General features: G+C 41.0%; 1 protein-coding gene across 2 annotated transcripts in view; it reads left to right on the top strand.

Annotated features, from left to right (window-relative positions):
- The window catches only part of ATP2C2 (ATPase secretory pathway Ca2+ transporting 2), a 311,062-nt gene that overhangs the window by 120,032 nt on the left and 173,668 nt on the right, over nt 1-17,362 (top strand). For both annotated transcript variants that reach the window (XM_069218250.1, XM_069218249.1), the window contains exons 5-7: nt 2,931-2,966; nt 4,650-4,711; nt 11,599-11,707. In XM_069218250.1, coding sequence (XP_069074351.1) covers nt 2,931-2,966; nt 4,650-4,711; nt 11,599-11,707 — 207 coding nt within the window. The remainder of the gene's footprint in view (nt 1-2,930; nt 2,967-4,649; nt 4,712-11,598; nt 11,708-17,362) is intronic.

Genomic DNA, 17,362 nt, shown 5'->3' with positions numbered 1-17,362 from the left:
GCAACTCTAGGATGACTGATCTCACTGTCTATTAAAATATAATTAGGTTTTTAGAAAGGTTAATACATTATTTACACTAAAATTCATTCTGTGCAATTCCTTTGCGTTCATATTCAATGGTTGCATCCTCATTGGTTAAGACTATTCATCGTGCCTAATTGAGAAAACTTCAATACATATTTACTTTCTAATTTCGTTTTATTGGTTCAAGCAAAGAAGTAGTGTCATGCAGGTCCTGTTCAAATGATACCCCTGCGTTCGACATTGATGCTGGACTGAATGCCGATCCTTATAAAAATTCAGCATTCATTATTTGGGGGTGGAACGATGGGAAAGCATAAGTTGATGGAGAAGAATAGAGGGTACGAGCTGCCACCTCCCAATTCTGCCATTCCCTACCCTGCCTCATACTGCTAGGCCCAAGATGGTAAACTGCAGAAAGGTTTAGTGTTCAAGAACATCTCCATCTTTGGGGATTTTGTGAAGCTATAGTAGCTATATAATTCTCGAACTGACTATAGAAAGGTATCGGTATTCTGCAATTTTCTACCTTGCCTCATACTTCTTGGTCCAAGATGCAATACTGCAAAAAGGTTTCCAGGTCTACCTTGAGTTTCTATCTGAATGATCCATATAACAAATATAAAACCGAAAAAGTCTACATCACTTATGATTACATCATCGACCTTCACATATGGCGATAACACCTAATGTCACCTCAAACTGCATGAAGGATCAGAACTAAATTAAAGTGCTGCCTGTTTTTAACCTATAAAATATTTAATACTTCACAGTTGACTTTGCCTAAAGATTTTAAAGTTGACCCATTACATCTTTCTATTGATTGCTCATAACATTGATCCCGCCTTCTAACCCTAATAAACTAGTGCATTCTGGGGGTCTTTATTCCTTCATTCCTAAACCAAAAGCTGCCATAAAGTCACTTTCTACCAGCTCTTCTCTGTGGCAGAGCTACTGGGAAGCAGCTTAACCTTCTGAGTTGTAATAAGCGCTATGTAAATGCAATTGCAGTAAACTTCCAATAATCATCCCTATATTCTTTACATAGTAGCTATGAGTCGGGGAACATTTCTTGAGTTTTTACAGAGCTTATATGACCCAACATTTCTGGGCAATTTGTGGGGGCTCTAGATTTGCCACCTTGCTGGCGACACATTTCCTGTCCTCACCAGACTGCTCTACCAACTAATCCGTCACTCAAGATGTGTCCCACCTGACTATGCGCTACTAAGCAAGGGTGGGGAGGCATTAATACAAAACTGCCCTTGCAAAGCAAGATGGAGATCTCGGCTAGCTACTGTTGCGATTCATAGATTTGAGCTCACAATGCCATTTTCTTGCCATTTTCTTTCCTGCATCTCTGGGCGGTCTCAGTTGAATTGGCACAAAAACATTAAATAAACAAGTAATATTCAGGGCATTTTTCCAACAAGAACCTATCCTTAGAATTGTACTGCATACTTAGCATGGTATTTATCTGACTAGAAAAGTATTTTAAATTTCTCTGGTGTTTTTCATTAACCCATGGATGAGATGATGCAGTGTCGCTTACTCAAGAACACGTTAGCATGGGTCAATGAAGGTCATCCCTCTAACTACAAAATGCGTCCATTGCCCTTTTCTCAGCACCCGATTTAATGTGTTTGGAATTTTTTTAATAAGTGCTATTTTAAATAAAACTTTCAATTATGAGACACCATCCCTTGCTCTGCTGATGTTTGTGGCACACCGTTGCTATCTGTGTTAAAGTGCTCAGATGTATCTGTCCTTCTGTTCTTAATTACAATGCTACCCAGGGAAGACCCAGGTTCCCAACCTGTGGTCAGGGGACCCCTATGGGGTCAGCAAAGCCTCCTCACGGGGTCCGTGGCTGCTTGGAAAATTTGATAATGTTAACAGATTAGGTACCCCAGCTTTTAGTAGTGACTCATTGAGGGGTCCTCGGATTCCAGTACTGAAAAAGTGTGGGTCCCCAGCTCCAATACTGATAAAGTGGGGGTCCACAGAAGTCAAAGATTTGGAATCACTGGACTGTGACAAACTCTATTTCAGGGGTCTTTGGTTTGACTTTCAATAGTCACTGTTGTGCAGGGGCATAGCTTGGTCAGTAGGATTGGGGAGGGGGTAAGTTTCAGATTTCCCAACATCACACTAGAATAGGATGTTAAAATACATTCTACTGGCAAGCAGGGTGCATGAAAGGGGCCTATGGGGCAGTGGAAAGGCAGGGGACTACGGATCGGTAGGATACTATGTAAGAGAAAACACTGTAGTTAGTAAAATACCAAAGGTTTTTTAAGACTTATAACAGAGGGAGAGAGTGTGTGTGCGTTCTTGTCTCTGTATATGTAGAAAGTCCCTGATGAAATCCGACAGACACTTCACCATACCCGACTGAAAGCACTTGTCCCAACTATTTACCAGAAAATACATTTCTTAGGGTGTGCAATACCCCAGACACCCCCCTGAAGCCACGTTTCTGCTGTTGTGAATGCACCTTTCCCCACTAATTGCTATTCCCCTGTAAGCTATTTTTGTCTTTCGAAACAATGTATTTTTCAAAGTGTTTAGTGGTATGTTTTTGTTTTGGGTAGAGTTTGAATTCCACAGCCTTATGATTATTGGTCGGTAATTGAAGAACTGAGAGGTGTGTAGGTGAACAAATTAATTCAAAACAATCTTATGAGATCTTCTTTCGAGTAATACTGTTCACGTTTTACACTGTAAATATTATTTAAGTAAAATCAGCCATTTGTTTCTTGTTTTTTATGTTTCTTTCTTGTGGCTTCCCTTCTCTGTATTAGTACATTTGGGAATGTCAGAGAAGTGGTAACCTTGTGCAAAACAGTGGCAAATGCAATATAGTAAAAATCTAAATGTGGTTTATTGTCTTTTTTCCTACTTTTTAGGCAATATTGATTGTGGTCACAGTGGCCTTCATTCAGGTAAGTGGATAGTTGTATATCAATGTCCAAGGTTGGAAGATATGAAGGTACCTCAGAAGGCGGTGCCACTGGAAGTTTAACACAGTGATATGTCCGCATTCGTAGAACTAAGAGGTAATTAAAGTCTGAAGTGTTTATTTACTTCGGAGCAGATCAATCACTGTGGCTCTTGATTGCGCTAATTACCAATGGCAAGGCCTATACCTAAGTTATGGATTGGTCAATTTGTCTGCAAACCTGACTCAAATCTATGCGATACTGTCCTTATAAAGGTAGACTTCTAAAATACAGATCAAACAATGTAGATTGCTTAATATCTTCGTGCACATATCACAAAGATAAAAAGAAGGAAAAAAAGTGTTGCTGCCTGAACGTGCTGGAGCTATGCAGCAATAGAGATTCTAAATTCAAAAATAAATTAACCAATGCATATAATTTTAATATAACAGGATGGTTGCTTCCTAGTAGACAAGTTTACTTAAAGGTATAGAGTCCCTTTTTTTACAGTTGGACTGCACGTCACAGGAAGATGTGATTGTTATTGACACAAAAAAGATACTAAGGGTTTAAATACCTGTAGACCAACGACAGTTTAAACAGACAAGAATGATTAATGATAAAAAATGCGGTGCCATAGTATTGGGTCACGAGCACTGGGAGCTAGGTGAATTTATTTTTGGGTAGATATGCACATGTGAACTAGCAAAATATAACCAGTCAAAGTGCAAGATTCAATGACTGAAGTGTCCTAGAGCTTTGTTGTATGCTGTATGGACAGAAGCAAAATGTGAATGACAATTAAACCTACAAATTGATGACAAGTGCTGGGAGAGAGAGACAGAGAGAGAGAGAAAGAGTTAAAAAACTCAAAAAGGTCTCTAGAATAACATTTTAAAATAGTAAATACTGACGATTGAAACAGTTGAAATCTAAACAGTTGGAAGAGAACCCTTCCCCAGACAGCAACATTGTATTGACCTCCACATGTTTAATATTATTAGAGTGCAGTAAGTTTCTAAGCTGTTAAATGGCTCAGAAAGGGCTGATACAGTGATAAAACTACTGTACTGTTAGACATTTCCTCAATATTTTTATGTGTCTCATTATTTACAGGAAGTACCAGTGGAAACATAGTTTGCCCTTGATATTACCACATGTCTGCAGCCACAGCAAAGAACCCTGCAAGAGGCATCTCCGGGATTACTGCGAGTTGAAACTGTAATACTGTACTATTACAGTGTGAACTCCAGGTATTCTCGAAGATGCTTTGTAAAAGGATTAGAGTGGAAAAACATCTGGTACCTGGATACCTCAAACTTTTTAAGGCTCTCCACTATTTCTGAGATCAAAACGAAAGACTACATTTTTTAAGACAGCTTTTTTGTAGTTGACCTTTTTTATGGTATTTACACCTCTCTGCCCCTCCTCTACCAGACCTTTACCATTAAAACATATACACACTTTAAGATCTTTGACATAAATATCTCATTGTTGTAACAGACTATAATGGACTTAAAATAATATTGTGTGTGACACGTTCTTAATGCAAATACTGCGTGGTGAGGAGGGTACATGTGTTTTTCATTTTACCTTGTAATTGTTATGTTAAACACCTGCAAATTATTTACTTCAAAAACAGTGAATTACATTGTTGCTCTTCGCTGTTCTCTGTTTATTCTTTAGGAATATCGATCAGAAAAATCTTTGGAAGAGCTCAACAAACTTGTTCCTCCAGAATGCAATTGGTAAGAAAGGACAAAGATAATTTTAAACGTCTCTCTCTACATACATGAATTGATTGGTCCTTAAGGGGAATGACTGGCAACCTCTTCCAGTACTTCAGATACTTTAAAACATAGCATCCCATTTTCCAAATTTTCTTTTGAACCCACACACCTCCCTGTGTGCAACAGAGCTTTACGCCAAAGATTGTCAATGGTTTTTGCAGAGCCCGGGTTAAGAACTTTGTGGGGCCCACATAGCAGGAACACTCATTTCTAATTTTAAAAAACATGTCCTACAGGGTAAGAAAAATACAATTGCTCCAGCATCTGGAGTCATCTAGTGGTATTAGCTTTGTTAACTGTCTGATCATTATAAGTAGTTCAGGCTTGCTTCAGAGTCTTTATAAATACTTTTGGAGCACGAGGGAAGGCCAATGAAAAACTTTAATCCTGCTACTGATTTTGCCTCATTCTCCTCATTTTTCACACTTGCAGAGTTAAAGACAAATGTTTTGGACAACATGCTCGTAGAATCCAAATATGCTTTAGAGCTTTTACGTCCATTTCAAACACAGTCCCAGACTTTTTCAATATGTGAAGTCAAGCTGCAGATGGGCAGTTTCATTTAATGATACAGTACAAGAAGGGGTTGGGCCTGGCTAGGAAGGAGGGTTTAAGCTTTGATTTCATTATAAAGACCATTTCAGTTTATCCCTTACATGCGGATGACATCCTCTTGTTTCTCCGCTACCCCGTTACCAATCTAAGCCCGGTGATGGCAGAGATAGCTCGGTTTGGTGATTTCTCCGGCTTGCGGATCAACTGGCTTGCGGAGGTGACTACCCCAGTACACTGTGAGTTTCCTCTCTCATGGTGTGCTGACCAAGTTAAGTATTTGGGTATCCATATACATCGGGAGAAGGAGCGTGTACTCAGATTGAATGATGGACTGGCAGTGGAAAGGCTAAACATGCAGATAAACTGCTGGATTAGCCTCCCCTTACCAATGGCTGGCCCCATTGCATTAATTAAATTGGTGGTACTGCCGCTGTTTTTATATCTCTTCAATAATATACCAATTCCCCTTGCCAACACATTCTTTGCTACACTACAGACCTTACTGATACGGTTGGTCTGGACTGGGAGGCACCCCCGTGTGCGTTTGGAGGTACTGACACTTCCATATGAATGGGAGGGTTTTGGGGTCCCTCATTTTCAGTTATACTATTTAGCTGCCCACTGCCACTACACGTACTATTGGTACCACCCGGATGCTCGGCTACCATATACAATACCAGAACGGGACTCTGTGCTCCATACTCGACTACAATCGCTGTTGCCGCTTTGCCATCCATTGGACCCTACGGACATCCAGCCATTGGCCACAACGTGCTGGGCTTGGTGCTGATTTGCTCGCCTTATGTCCTGTAACTTGCTGTACTCAGCGGTGCTCCCCATAGGTGACAATACATTTGTCCCCCTTCACATCGGAGAAGTTGGTACAACAAACACTTGACTCTTTCCAACTCATCACTATAGGCGACCTGTTCCAGCAAGATCATATATTCTCACAAACAGAGGACAGTAGCTTTGAATCTGCCACATACATGGATCACTTTGTCCTCCAACACTTGCAGAGTACATTACGGGTGCTTTTACCCACTTACCCGGTAGCACCCTCTGATTTCTCGCCTTTCACATTAATTATAACAGTGGACTCCAGCTCTGGCTTGATTTCCAGGCTGTACCGTGCATCCATTGAGCTTCTCCCTGTTCAGGACGGGAAGGTGCGGGAGGCCTGGGAGGTGGACCTGGGGCATCAGCTGTCCAATAATATATGGTATGACTGTTGCTCTCAGACACACACGGTGTCTTTAAATCATAGGAATAAACTTGTACATTATACATTTCTTTGTAGGATCTATGTGACCCCCTAGCTGCTTGGCAAAAATAGACCCCGACCGATCCTCGGCATGCCTGAACTGTAAAACAGAAAATGCAGACTTTTCTCATCTAACGTGGGTTTGTGGCCGGGGGGTTTGAGGGCAGAATATTGGAGACATTTTGGGATATGTTGAGAGCATTGCAAAACCTCTCCGTCTCTTCACAGCCATAGCTCTTATCTTAGCAAGGCGGGAGATAGTTTTACATTGGGGTTCGGGGGCGTGGCTCCAAAGCCTCATATACTGTGACACTACCAGTGCGATCTGCGCCTCTCTGCAGCCCCCAACCTTGTGCCTAAAGGATATTTGGCAGCCTTTGAGGGACTATCTGTTAACCCTGGATGACTCAGTGATGTGGGGCGATCCTGCTTCTGAGCACACTGCAGTCCACAATGTGCGGACATCCGGAACAGAGACATCGCTGATGACTGATTCTTTGAACTCTCAGTGAAAATAATGCACAATATGAGTCATCTTATTACATTCCATATAGTACTGCCCTTTATTTGTTCCACCTCTTCTCATATGACCTTCTTATGTGTACGGGTCCCGAACTGGAAGTGTTAAGAGACACAGATGGTGCATATTTCTGTCCCTGTTGGGTGCACAGTCTGTTATTCTTGTATCTGTTTTTGGTTTGAAATGTAATAAAAATAATTAAAAAAAAAGACCGTTTCAGTTTGAAGATAAAGCCAAACAAAGAGGATGGGATATTTTTATTTCTGTTACACAAAGTTCAGTGGAGTTCCAGCTACCTCCTCTTTGGTGTTGCAAGCAAAACAATGCGAAGGTGGACATGTCATTCAGAAAGTGCATGTGCACTGAGTGCAGGTAACTTGCCTAGCAATAGTAGGGCTATTCAAGTCTCTGGCTGCTGCGTCTTTGGACCTCATCCAGCATCCTATTCTTTAATATAATGGTTGAAGTGTAACTGGACGCCGCATCTGGCCACTGCATGCCAGTCACCAAACACGCAAGATCCTCTGGCAGTAGACTTTGAACTTTGCCATAATCATTGTCCCTGGAAGTAGTGGTGCAGGAGGAGCTGCAGCACCCCCAAGTTAACTTTGCAGAAGGTCAGAAGATTAATGAACAAATAAAAAGACTTCAAGTTTTGTTTTTATCCTGTTACATTTCCTTTGAGTGCAAAAACAGAGGTCAAGTGTCATGTAATAAATAATGCCAAACTGCCCCTTTTTTAGTCTGGAGACCGTATTTACTTTCTGGGATTTCAAAGTGAGGGAATTTTGGAACATGAACCAAGTGACAATCTTCAAATGGCATAAGAAGTGTGAAACGAAATGCAGCAGGATGTCAAATATTTAATCGAAATACTTATTAATTCATTTTATAAATATTTCAAAATATGAGTGGCAAGGAAAGGTCAAATGAGCCATGTTTGGTTTTTCTAATTCTTAAGTGTGATGGAAACAAAAACTTTTATAGGATCAAGGTAAATGAAGACATTTTACTTGTATGACAAGCAAATGATCACTGTGTAGAAATCCACACTATAAATTGTGCGCCACATAGGTTCAACAGTAAAGCTGAATGAATGATGCAAATTTAGTGGTCATTTTCAATGGAAAATGTGCTCTCTCTAAAAGGCAATAGCCTAGCACACCACTCTTTAAGCCTGTATTTGGGACAATATGCTCCAAAATGCTTCACTGGAGACGTACTATTCCCCTGCCAGGTTCCTGCCGAATGGACAGGGCTCATTGGCTACTCTTGGTGTAACGTTTGGTTTCTCGCAACCCCTATCACTTCCCAGACGTAACAATGATAGCATCACTCCTACTCTGATCATTGTTTCAGTGCCACTGGTCCTAATGAAAGGAAGCAAAAATGTGTTCTCCTTTTCTCTGGCCAAATAGTAAAACGCATCCATAATTGGTGCATTATGTCCTACACATCTTAGACCATGGCGCCTTTTGAGCTCCAGTGTCCCTGGCCCTGCTGCTCTATTGATAGCTGCACCCTGACTGTTTGATGTGAATTATGGGTTTTGCTCTCACACGACATAGCTTTGACCAGATGCAAATTGCTCTCCCCAATGCTAACTATGCATCAATCAGATTGGGTCAGTCTGCCAAGCAAAGATCGGGTTAACAGATTTGCTAATATTGTTTTCTATAACACAGCATCCACTTCAGAGTAACTTTAGTGAACTGCACGGGCTTTTTGTATATGAGAGTGCAGTAACATTAACATTGCTAACTGTGAAAGCTAATAGGACAGTTTAACATGAATGAAGTACATACAATAAGATGTTCCCAATGTGAACGAATTATTAGCATTAACAACATAAACACAATTTCTGTATGTGAGGCATTCCCTCAATCTGTTAATGACATGCCTTACCAACTGATTGTTGAGCGTCCCTAAATACACTATCTTAGTGTAGATAAATGAACTGTGTAGAAATTGGTCTTGTATTGTACAGGGAATTCTTTAGCCATAATCAATCATATTTTATAATCGAGAAGTATGGATCAACACAAAGGTAAATGTTAAAGGGGCATGTGTTTGGGGTTTTGATACAGTTGATTTAGACACATTCTAGGGGAACAGTAGACACTAGCTGTAGACTCTCATAGCGGTTTCAATATAGAAAAAAATAGGTAAGTCATGTATCACCACAAATTATAGAGGCGCTTTACCCCACACCCATTCAAGAACAGGCAGATAAAAATGTCTTAAACTTTGTAAACTTAGAACAAGTTTTACATTCACAAATTTGAGAACATTGAATGGGAAAACCTAAATATTTGTGAAATTTGTATTCCGAATTTCACCTGTCCGCGTGCACTTGACCAGATCTGTTCAGAAACAGTCATCTGTGGAAGTAGTCTAAATGATATATGCAACACAGCATGTGAAGGACATCAGGATTTCATGTAGTAAAAAAAAACTAATAAAATAGATAAAGACGGAGATAGGCCTTTGTGTGTGTAGACACATTAAAACGCATATATATAATTTTTCGAATGCTTTGAAAAGTAAAACATATGAGTTACTGTGTGTTTCCATGATCCCTTGTGTTCAGATAAATGAATCCCTTGTTTGATATTTCTATAGATTCCTATTGTGAATTCAAGCCCTTTTCTAACCATCTTATGACATTGTACTAGTGTTTACAGCTATTATGTTATATCATCTATTGAAATCTTGACTAAGATTCCCACACTGACAACATGTTCAAAGTTGCATTGCATCACTCAGTTAGAATTAGGTCCACAAACACATTTTTGTTAGCTATAAATCATTATTAGTTGGGTTGGGTTGAATTGGGCTTCTTTCTCTCCCAGAATCCTTTGTGTGGGAGTTTGTCAATTAGATCCTAGAGAGGTTTAGAGGTTGAACAAAACAACAGTATTTCTGATCAAGAGTAGGTCAGTCAATCAATATGAAAAGCCGTTTTCTAAACATTCTAGTTACGGCTCAGACAGATAATATTAAACAGTTTGAAACATATATTTAGTACAGGAAATACAAATATAATGATTTCACTGACTTTTTCTTACTGATTTACAAATGCACTGCAAACAGCCGGCAATTAGAGATTCTCATCCATGCTACACTTTAAAAGTAAGCTTTTACAGATCACTACTTTAACATGATCACTTATACACATTTTGTTTTTAGTTTTTATGCACACGCAGGGAAAATCATTCCTGTACCTCATTATTGACCTTTATGCAACTGCTCAAAACGTTTGTGCACAATTACTGTTGATTTGACACTTATGTTTTTAGCAAAAATGTCTTCATTTATTTTTCTGGGAACCTACGTGTAGCAGGAGCCTGGCTATCAGGCTCCAGAAGTCACATGCTAGTAGGGCAAGTACATGGGACACATAACAAAAAGATGGATTGTTCTCACACCTTGAAATTACGTGTGTATTTGGTCTACCTTGTCTAGCAACGTGGAAGCCTTTGTGGAAACGAACATTTTATGGTCCAAACTGTACATCACTGTGGAAAGCTAATCCAAACAAACGAAAGACATTAAATAACACTGTGTCTTTTGAAGTTTGAAATATACACAGATTATTGGCATAGCCTTCTTTCCAGGATACGGTGTAGGACGTGGACTGTTTAAAAGCATGTATTGTTCGTACTGTTTTTTTATTTTTTTTTTATTTTTTTTTAGCATAGCTGGTTTCTTACAGTAACAGTGCCCTTTCCCCCTTGTCTTTAAACTTAAAAAAATACCTACAAAAATACATTTTAGTTCCTTTCTGTTTAATGTTTCCTGATGAATAAATACTGTAGGTCTGATTCTAAAAGTTAAACTTACACTTTGGGTAAGTTTACCATTGTTTGCTATCCACAAAGGTATTTTACTAGTAGTATCAGTACGACTGCGGAGTCTCCACACATTAAAAAGACAGGACAGTCCTGTTTTTATCCTATTTTTTGTATGTATGGAGACTTTGCAGTTGTAAAGGTACTACTAGTAAAATACCTTTGTGAATAGCAAACAATTGTAAATGTGCACAAAAGTATACGTTTACATTTGTTAATCAGGCCCAAACTACTTTGTTGCAACCCCTTTCTCCATCTCTGTCCCCTTTTCCTTTAATTCATGCTGTGCCTTAATATATCTTCCCCACTTTCACTTTTTAATCCACAATACTTTCAGAATTCAGTGACATAATCCTATACAAGCCAGTGAGGCTACATGGGACATAATTATTTCAGTAACATTCTAAAGTGACATAGTAATGGTAAGTACACTTAACGTAGATTGCCACATGTGCTTTATTCTGTTTTCCTCTACATCTCCTTGTACATCTTCTATCTCACTTATTTCGTGTCCCCTGCTCTTTCTTCTTCTTCAAGTATCTTATCCAAAATGTGCATCAACCATAGCACTTCTGTGGCTTCATCGCAAGCTTGCAACTTTCTCTGGTTAGTATTCTTTTCCAGTAATCTTTGTTTTTTTTCTCACAAATTCTAGTACACGAGAAGGAAAGCTACAGCACCTTCTTGCCCGGGAGCTAGTCCCTGGAGATCTTGTGTGTCTATCAGTTGGAGACCGGATCCCTGCTGACATCAGACTGATTGAGGTGTGTGCATTAGTCAAAGTTACCTGTTTTCTCACCTTTACATGTATCATGCTTGCCAGCTCATATTGTTCTGAAAACTATGTTGTATTAGCCTAAGTCTGGAACAAGTTAAGCCGATATCAAGCAATAAGAATGGGCTCTTGGCTGTTTCAGCCTGGGATCCAGTGCACTAAGGCCATCATTATGAGATGCCTCGTAATAAATACCCCTGGTAAACCTGCCTCCCTTAAGTTACCATTCCCGAGGGTCCCGCAAATTTTAGGAGGCAAGAGTTACCAGGGGATGCATTTCACCACCTGTGTCCTCTTAGGAATCCATAGTTCCAGGTATGATTCCCCACTAGTTTCCCCCAGTAGTTTCACCAGGATATTTTATCTGTTTTTAGCAGTTGAGATCTCTGGGTGAAAGACAGATCTGTTTTAGTCCCTTGGATCTCATAATGCCAATCCGCCAGAGTTTGAGGCCACTCATAATGAGGTGTTGTGTGTCCACATCTGTTTTTAGAAAATGTACTCTGTATTTAGGTAACACTCTAGTGACCCTCATGTAACTATACATTTTTCTCTCCATCCCATCCTTCAGGGAAAAGATGTAGGGAGAATTAGAGATATATTTTCTAGGCTTTTCCCAAGGCAGCTGGAAACACTCTTGCAGGAAAAATTGGCTGCTGGTTCTAAATCTGTAAAGGAATCATTTGCATGGTATTTACAGGGAATGGTCCGATTTGCTGACTTCAAAAGGAAGTTTTCTGAGTTTCTGGTTTGATAAGTTATTGCCCAAAATGTCATAAGTATTTTCTAGGAAAAAGCTTAAAGACAAAGTTGTCTGCATAGGAGTCAAAAGGGGAATAATTAATTCATAGAGTGGTGGCTCCAAACCCAGGGGAACCTCTTCTGCCATGGCCCAGCTGTGGTATTATAGCGGGAAGCATGCTTTCTTATTTTTGTCCCCAACTATTAGTAGTGAATTGCCAGCTTCAGTGGGCCAGACTGTAAGGTATTTCAATAGTTCAAGACTTGTCTATTTCCTAGTTAAAACCTCTCTATCTTGTGACTAAGTATTTCATTAAGAGGCATGCACCGGATTATCCCATGTCTTAAATGTGTCCTTTATAAAAAAATTAAACATTACTTTAAAGCAGAGGAGGGATGAGGAGAGGAGAAGCTCTTTGCATACATGTTTGTTCTTAAAATGTTAAATAAGTGGTATGTGTGATTTGCCTCTATTTAAAACTTAGGATTCAGTAATGTTACACTACGGAAATAAGAATTAGACCAATGTACTAAAACATGGGTACTCGCAAACATTTTCCCAGGGGCCAAAAAGTTTGGTCTGTGGTGTGACCGAGGGCCACATTGATGCTAGCAGCATACCAATCAAAGGGAGGAGGGCTCTGGGTGGGGAGGGTTTGTGGCGTTATGGTGGCGATATGGGGCAGCAAAGCATATAGATCTAGTGGCTGAATCGCAGAATGTGAAACCAGAAAACCTGGCATAAATCCCAGCTTTCCAACTTTACCAAACTGTGTGATCCTAGGCAATTGTTTTATTTCACGTTCCCTTCTTTTTCTTCATTATTGTATGTAGGAGGACCTCACAAAGCATGACTTTGGTATGTGCGCTGTGCAAACCATTCTCCTGTGTTTGATTTAATAAACTATAAAGTTGTTCATGTATAATAGCAAATCAGGCCAATCAAAGAGGGTAGATAACAACCGACTTGCCTCTTAGTTCACTATTGGCATTGTTATGAAGGTGGGGGTAAGAATGAATGTTGGAGGTGGGAGAAGAATGCAAGTCTTTTTTAATTCTTAAGAACACTTATAGTTATAGACATTTGCTTCAAGAATGCTTAAAGAATGAAAGTGTTCCTGCAGTTAAAGCGGTGCAGGACAAATTCCTTACTTTCTTTCCTTATCTTCTATCATGTTTAAATAAAGTGTCCCCTGTTAAATCGAGTAAACAGCAGCCTAGTGCTAATGCTGCTCTGGGGGCCGCATGTAAAGGTCAAAAGGGCCGCATGGGGCCCCCGGGCCGTACTTTGAGTATCACTGTACTAAAATAATGATTTGGATTTTTTTTTCTATTTAGTGCATTGTACCATAATTCAGCAGTTTCTAAGCACAGTAAATAGCATGTTACTAATTTACCCACCTTTAAGACCAAGGAGGAAACAGCCAGTCTTGCTGGGATTTGAGCTTGTGAGCGGCTGATCAAACCTTTTCTTTACAGGAGTGAACATTAAACTCCCACAGCTAGCCTTACTCACTGACTCAAAAGATAGTTCTAGATACAGTACGAGTTCTCACTGCAACAATAGAATTAGGACTTTCTCTTGTAGAAATAGAAAGCTGGGTTCAGTTAAAAAAGAATAATCCTTTAACTGGGCAACCAGTTCCCCTACCTGTCAGGAACACAGAAACACCCTGCCTGCTGCTAATGCCCTCTCTAGCTCAGGTTGATGCACCCACTACCAAAGAGCCTCTGTAGCCTGGTAGCTTTGGAGTTCTAACCAACTAAAGAGGGAAGCCAGTAACCTGCTGTGCAATGTCATTGTAAATGAGGCCTGCCTGTTCTTAAACAATAGAACTGGCTTTGCCTAAAATAATTTAAAGGCATCAGACCTATTAGTAGGAATCAAAATCTTCAAAATCTCAAATGTGGATTTACCGCTAGTTGTGTTTGGTGCAGATGAGTAACAAAAGAGAACAGCTGCCTCTGAGTCCCAAGATGGTTGCCAACACTTCCTGGTTGAAGTGTTGACAGCCAATCAGATTTCAGCACGAGATCGCGAGGGGTTGTGAATCCTTCGTGTCCCTATATATACAAATTTGTTTTCCCCTTAATTTTGCAAAAACTACTGAAAGGATTTACACACACAAATGGTCGCTTTCTGGACCAGGACCCACCTTTCTGCCAAATTTGTTGTAATTCCGTCCAGTAGTTTTGGCGCTATCGCTGTTCAATTTTTCCTATGGAAAAATGAATGGAGAAAAAGTGTTTTGGGGCCCCTCCTTTTTTTTCAGCCCCCCAGGACGGATCGTCCTGAAACCATCCAGACAGCAGCTGACATGACTGGCAAACCTTTTTAGAAAGTTTTGTGAAGATTTGTCAAGGGGCACCAAAGATATAGGCAAGTAAAAAAACTTTTTTTTGTATAGAAACTCCTAACTATAACTAACTAGTGGTGACTGTCACTAGGGTGTGTGTGTGTGTGTATATATGTGTATATATATATATATATATATATATATATATATGAGTTTTACAAATAAGTTGGTGCATAATTGTGGATGGCATTTAAATCATATGGAAGGTCGAGTGTGGCCTAATCGAAGATGAGCTAGTCACTCCCATAATAAAGGTGTCCGTTTTTTTTTTTAGCCTGAAAGAGTTAAAAGGCTTTTTGCATGTTAAAGGTCAGAGTCTAGCTCTCTGTCAAGCTGCCTTGTGGTAAGAACTCATCTTTTGCTTTTCACCATACCTGAATGATGTTGAAGGAAGAAAAGCACCTCGTAATTTAGTCCAAGTATTTGAATGTGATTCTGTTATTAAATGTGTTGGACGCACCAACATTAGAGAATCTGCAATATGATTGAATGCCTTATAAGTCAACAACTACTTAATGCAACATTCTGGGACCACATGCCAGTGATTTGTTAGTGAGCAGAGACACATCACTGCATTGTATGTACGGGACATTCCCTAGCAGAATTGAGCTTGTGTTGGAGTTAAGTCCGCTTTATCATTGATTATCCAATAAACTTGTCAAACAAAACATTAGAAAATATTTTAGCTGAGGGTAAATGCAAGAATCCTGTAGTTCACCATATTATAGTGTCTTCCTTTCTCATTTATGTCAAGACTAACAAAGAACCCTTCTACAGGTAGGGCACATACTCCTCCTGCAGACAGTTAAAAGCTGGCAGCAGGATACATTTGTTTGACTGAGGTATGTAGATGCTAAAGTGACGAGGCATCATGGTCTGTTGTGGTTGGATTTTCAGATGTACCAAATAGAGGGCCTCAGTCCGACCGCCAGCCCCGTGGGGGCAATCAAGGCCGCCGCCGCTGCTGTGGCAGTCTGACTGCCACAATAAAGACCGTGGCAGTCAGACCGGTAGGGTTCTGCCTGCACTGCCGGGATCCATGATCTTGGCGGCCTAGCAGTGGCGGAGATCGTAATCCTCCAGGTTATGACCTTGTTCTCCGCCAGCCTTTTCATGGCAGTTTCACCGCCATGAAAAGGCTGGTGGGGACCAGGTGCAGGGGGCCATGGGGAAGGGGCCCCTCCACTGCCCATGCATTTGGCATGGGCAGTGCAGGGGACCCCCTGCCCAGCATTGCCGCAATGTTCACTGTCTGCCTGGCAGACAGTGAACATTACAAGGGTGCTGGTGCACCCTGCAGGCCACAGCTTTGCCGCCGGCTTGATTACGAGCTGAAGACAATGCTGTAGCCAGTTTCCTGCCAGGCCAGCAGGCAGAAACTGAGGTTTCCATCCGCAGACCTAGCGGGAAACTCCAAATAGGTCCGGCGGGGTGGGTGCCACGAAGGTGGCAGCCACCCTGTCAGGAGTTTGACGGATGGGCTTTCCCGTCTGTCAAACTCATAATGAGGGAAAGAGTGTCTAATGATACAGGAGCGACTGGTGTTCATGGGCAAAAGGGGCATTGCCCTTCCACCCTCCGGGGAGAGGTAAGAACAGGGATATAAATACAGAGCAGCTGAACATAAATCACTGCTCTGAGACAGTGTGCTGAATCTCTTGGGTGAACTCTAGTGAACTTTGCAGATGTCTTACTGCACAAGTGCCAGCTCGGCAAGGTTATCTTCCACCTGAAGGCACAAGCTACAGCAGTTACATCACAGGAATTAGAAAGCAAGTGATCAGGTTGATTTTTGAGGTGCATAAACGGTGGCCCTGGGAGGAGTTACAGTTCAATGACTGGTGGTGGGGCAGGTCTCAAAGAGCAGGAGGGAGTGAGTGGGAACAATTTGTTGGTGATCACAGAAGGGCAGGCTGTAGGAGGGGCGCAGGGGTCTGCTCTCCTGGCAGGAACACATGTTTAGTACTGTATTTGGTTTCACTTTGGAAAAAAAATGTTATGGAGCTGAGCACAACCGATTGTGCCCTATCTCGACCATAGAGGCCCAAGAGAGGGACGTAAGCAGCTGCAGACAGCAATTGCACTTGTGAACTAAGAGGTAACTGCAATTAAGCTTCTACCTCCATCAGGGGCACCGTCAACCGCCCCTGCTTTAGCAGCTACAGTTGGGTGGGGTTCTTGATGGGACTCTTCTGTCTGCAGCTTGGCAGACAAAGGCTAATAATTAACTTAGGAGGGTGATTGAGTGAAACGAAGGCTGCGTGAATGGATAGATGCATGGATGAATGAGTGAAAGGATGGACATAAGAATGGAAGAGTGAAAGGCAGGGAGGGTGCATGAGTGAAAGGGAGGGTGGATGGATGGAGTGAAAGGATGGGTTGATAGATGATGAGAGAAAGGACGGATGGATGGGAGAATGAGTGGATGGATGGGAAGAAGGGTAAATGGATGAGTGGAGGGATAGAGTTGCAAGTATGGATGGATGAGCGAAAGGATGGATGAGTGAAAGGATAAATGCATAGATGGATGAGTAAAACAATAGATC

This window comes from Pleurodeles waltl, chromosome 12 (assembly GCF_031143425.1).
Source record: "Pleurodeles waltl isolate 20211129_DDA chromosome 12, aPleWal1.hap1.20221129, whole genome shotgun sequence".
Lineage (NCBI taxonomy): Eukaryota > Metazoa > Chordata > Amphibia > Caudata > Salamandridae > Pleurodeles > Pleurodeles waltl.
This window is presented reverse-complemented; position numbering and strand designations above follow the sequence as displayed.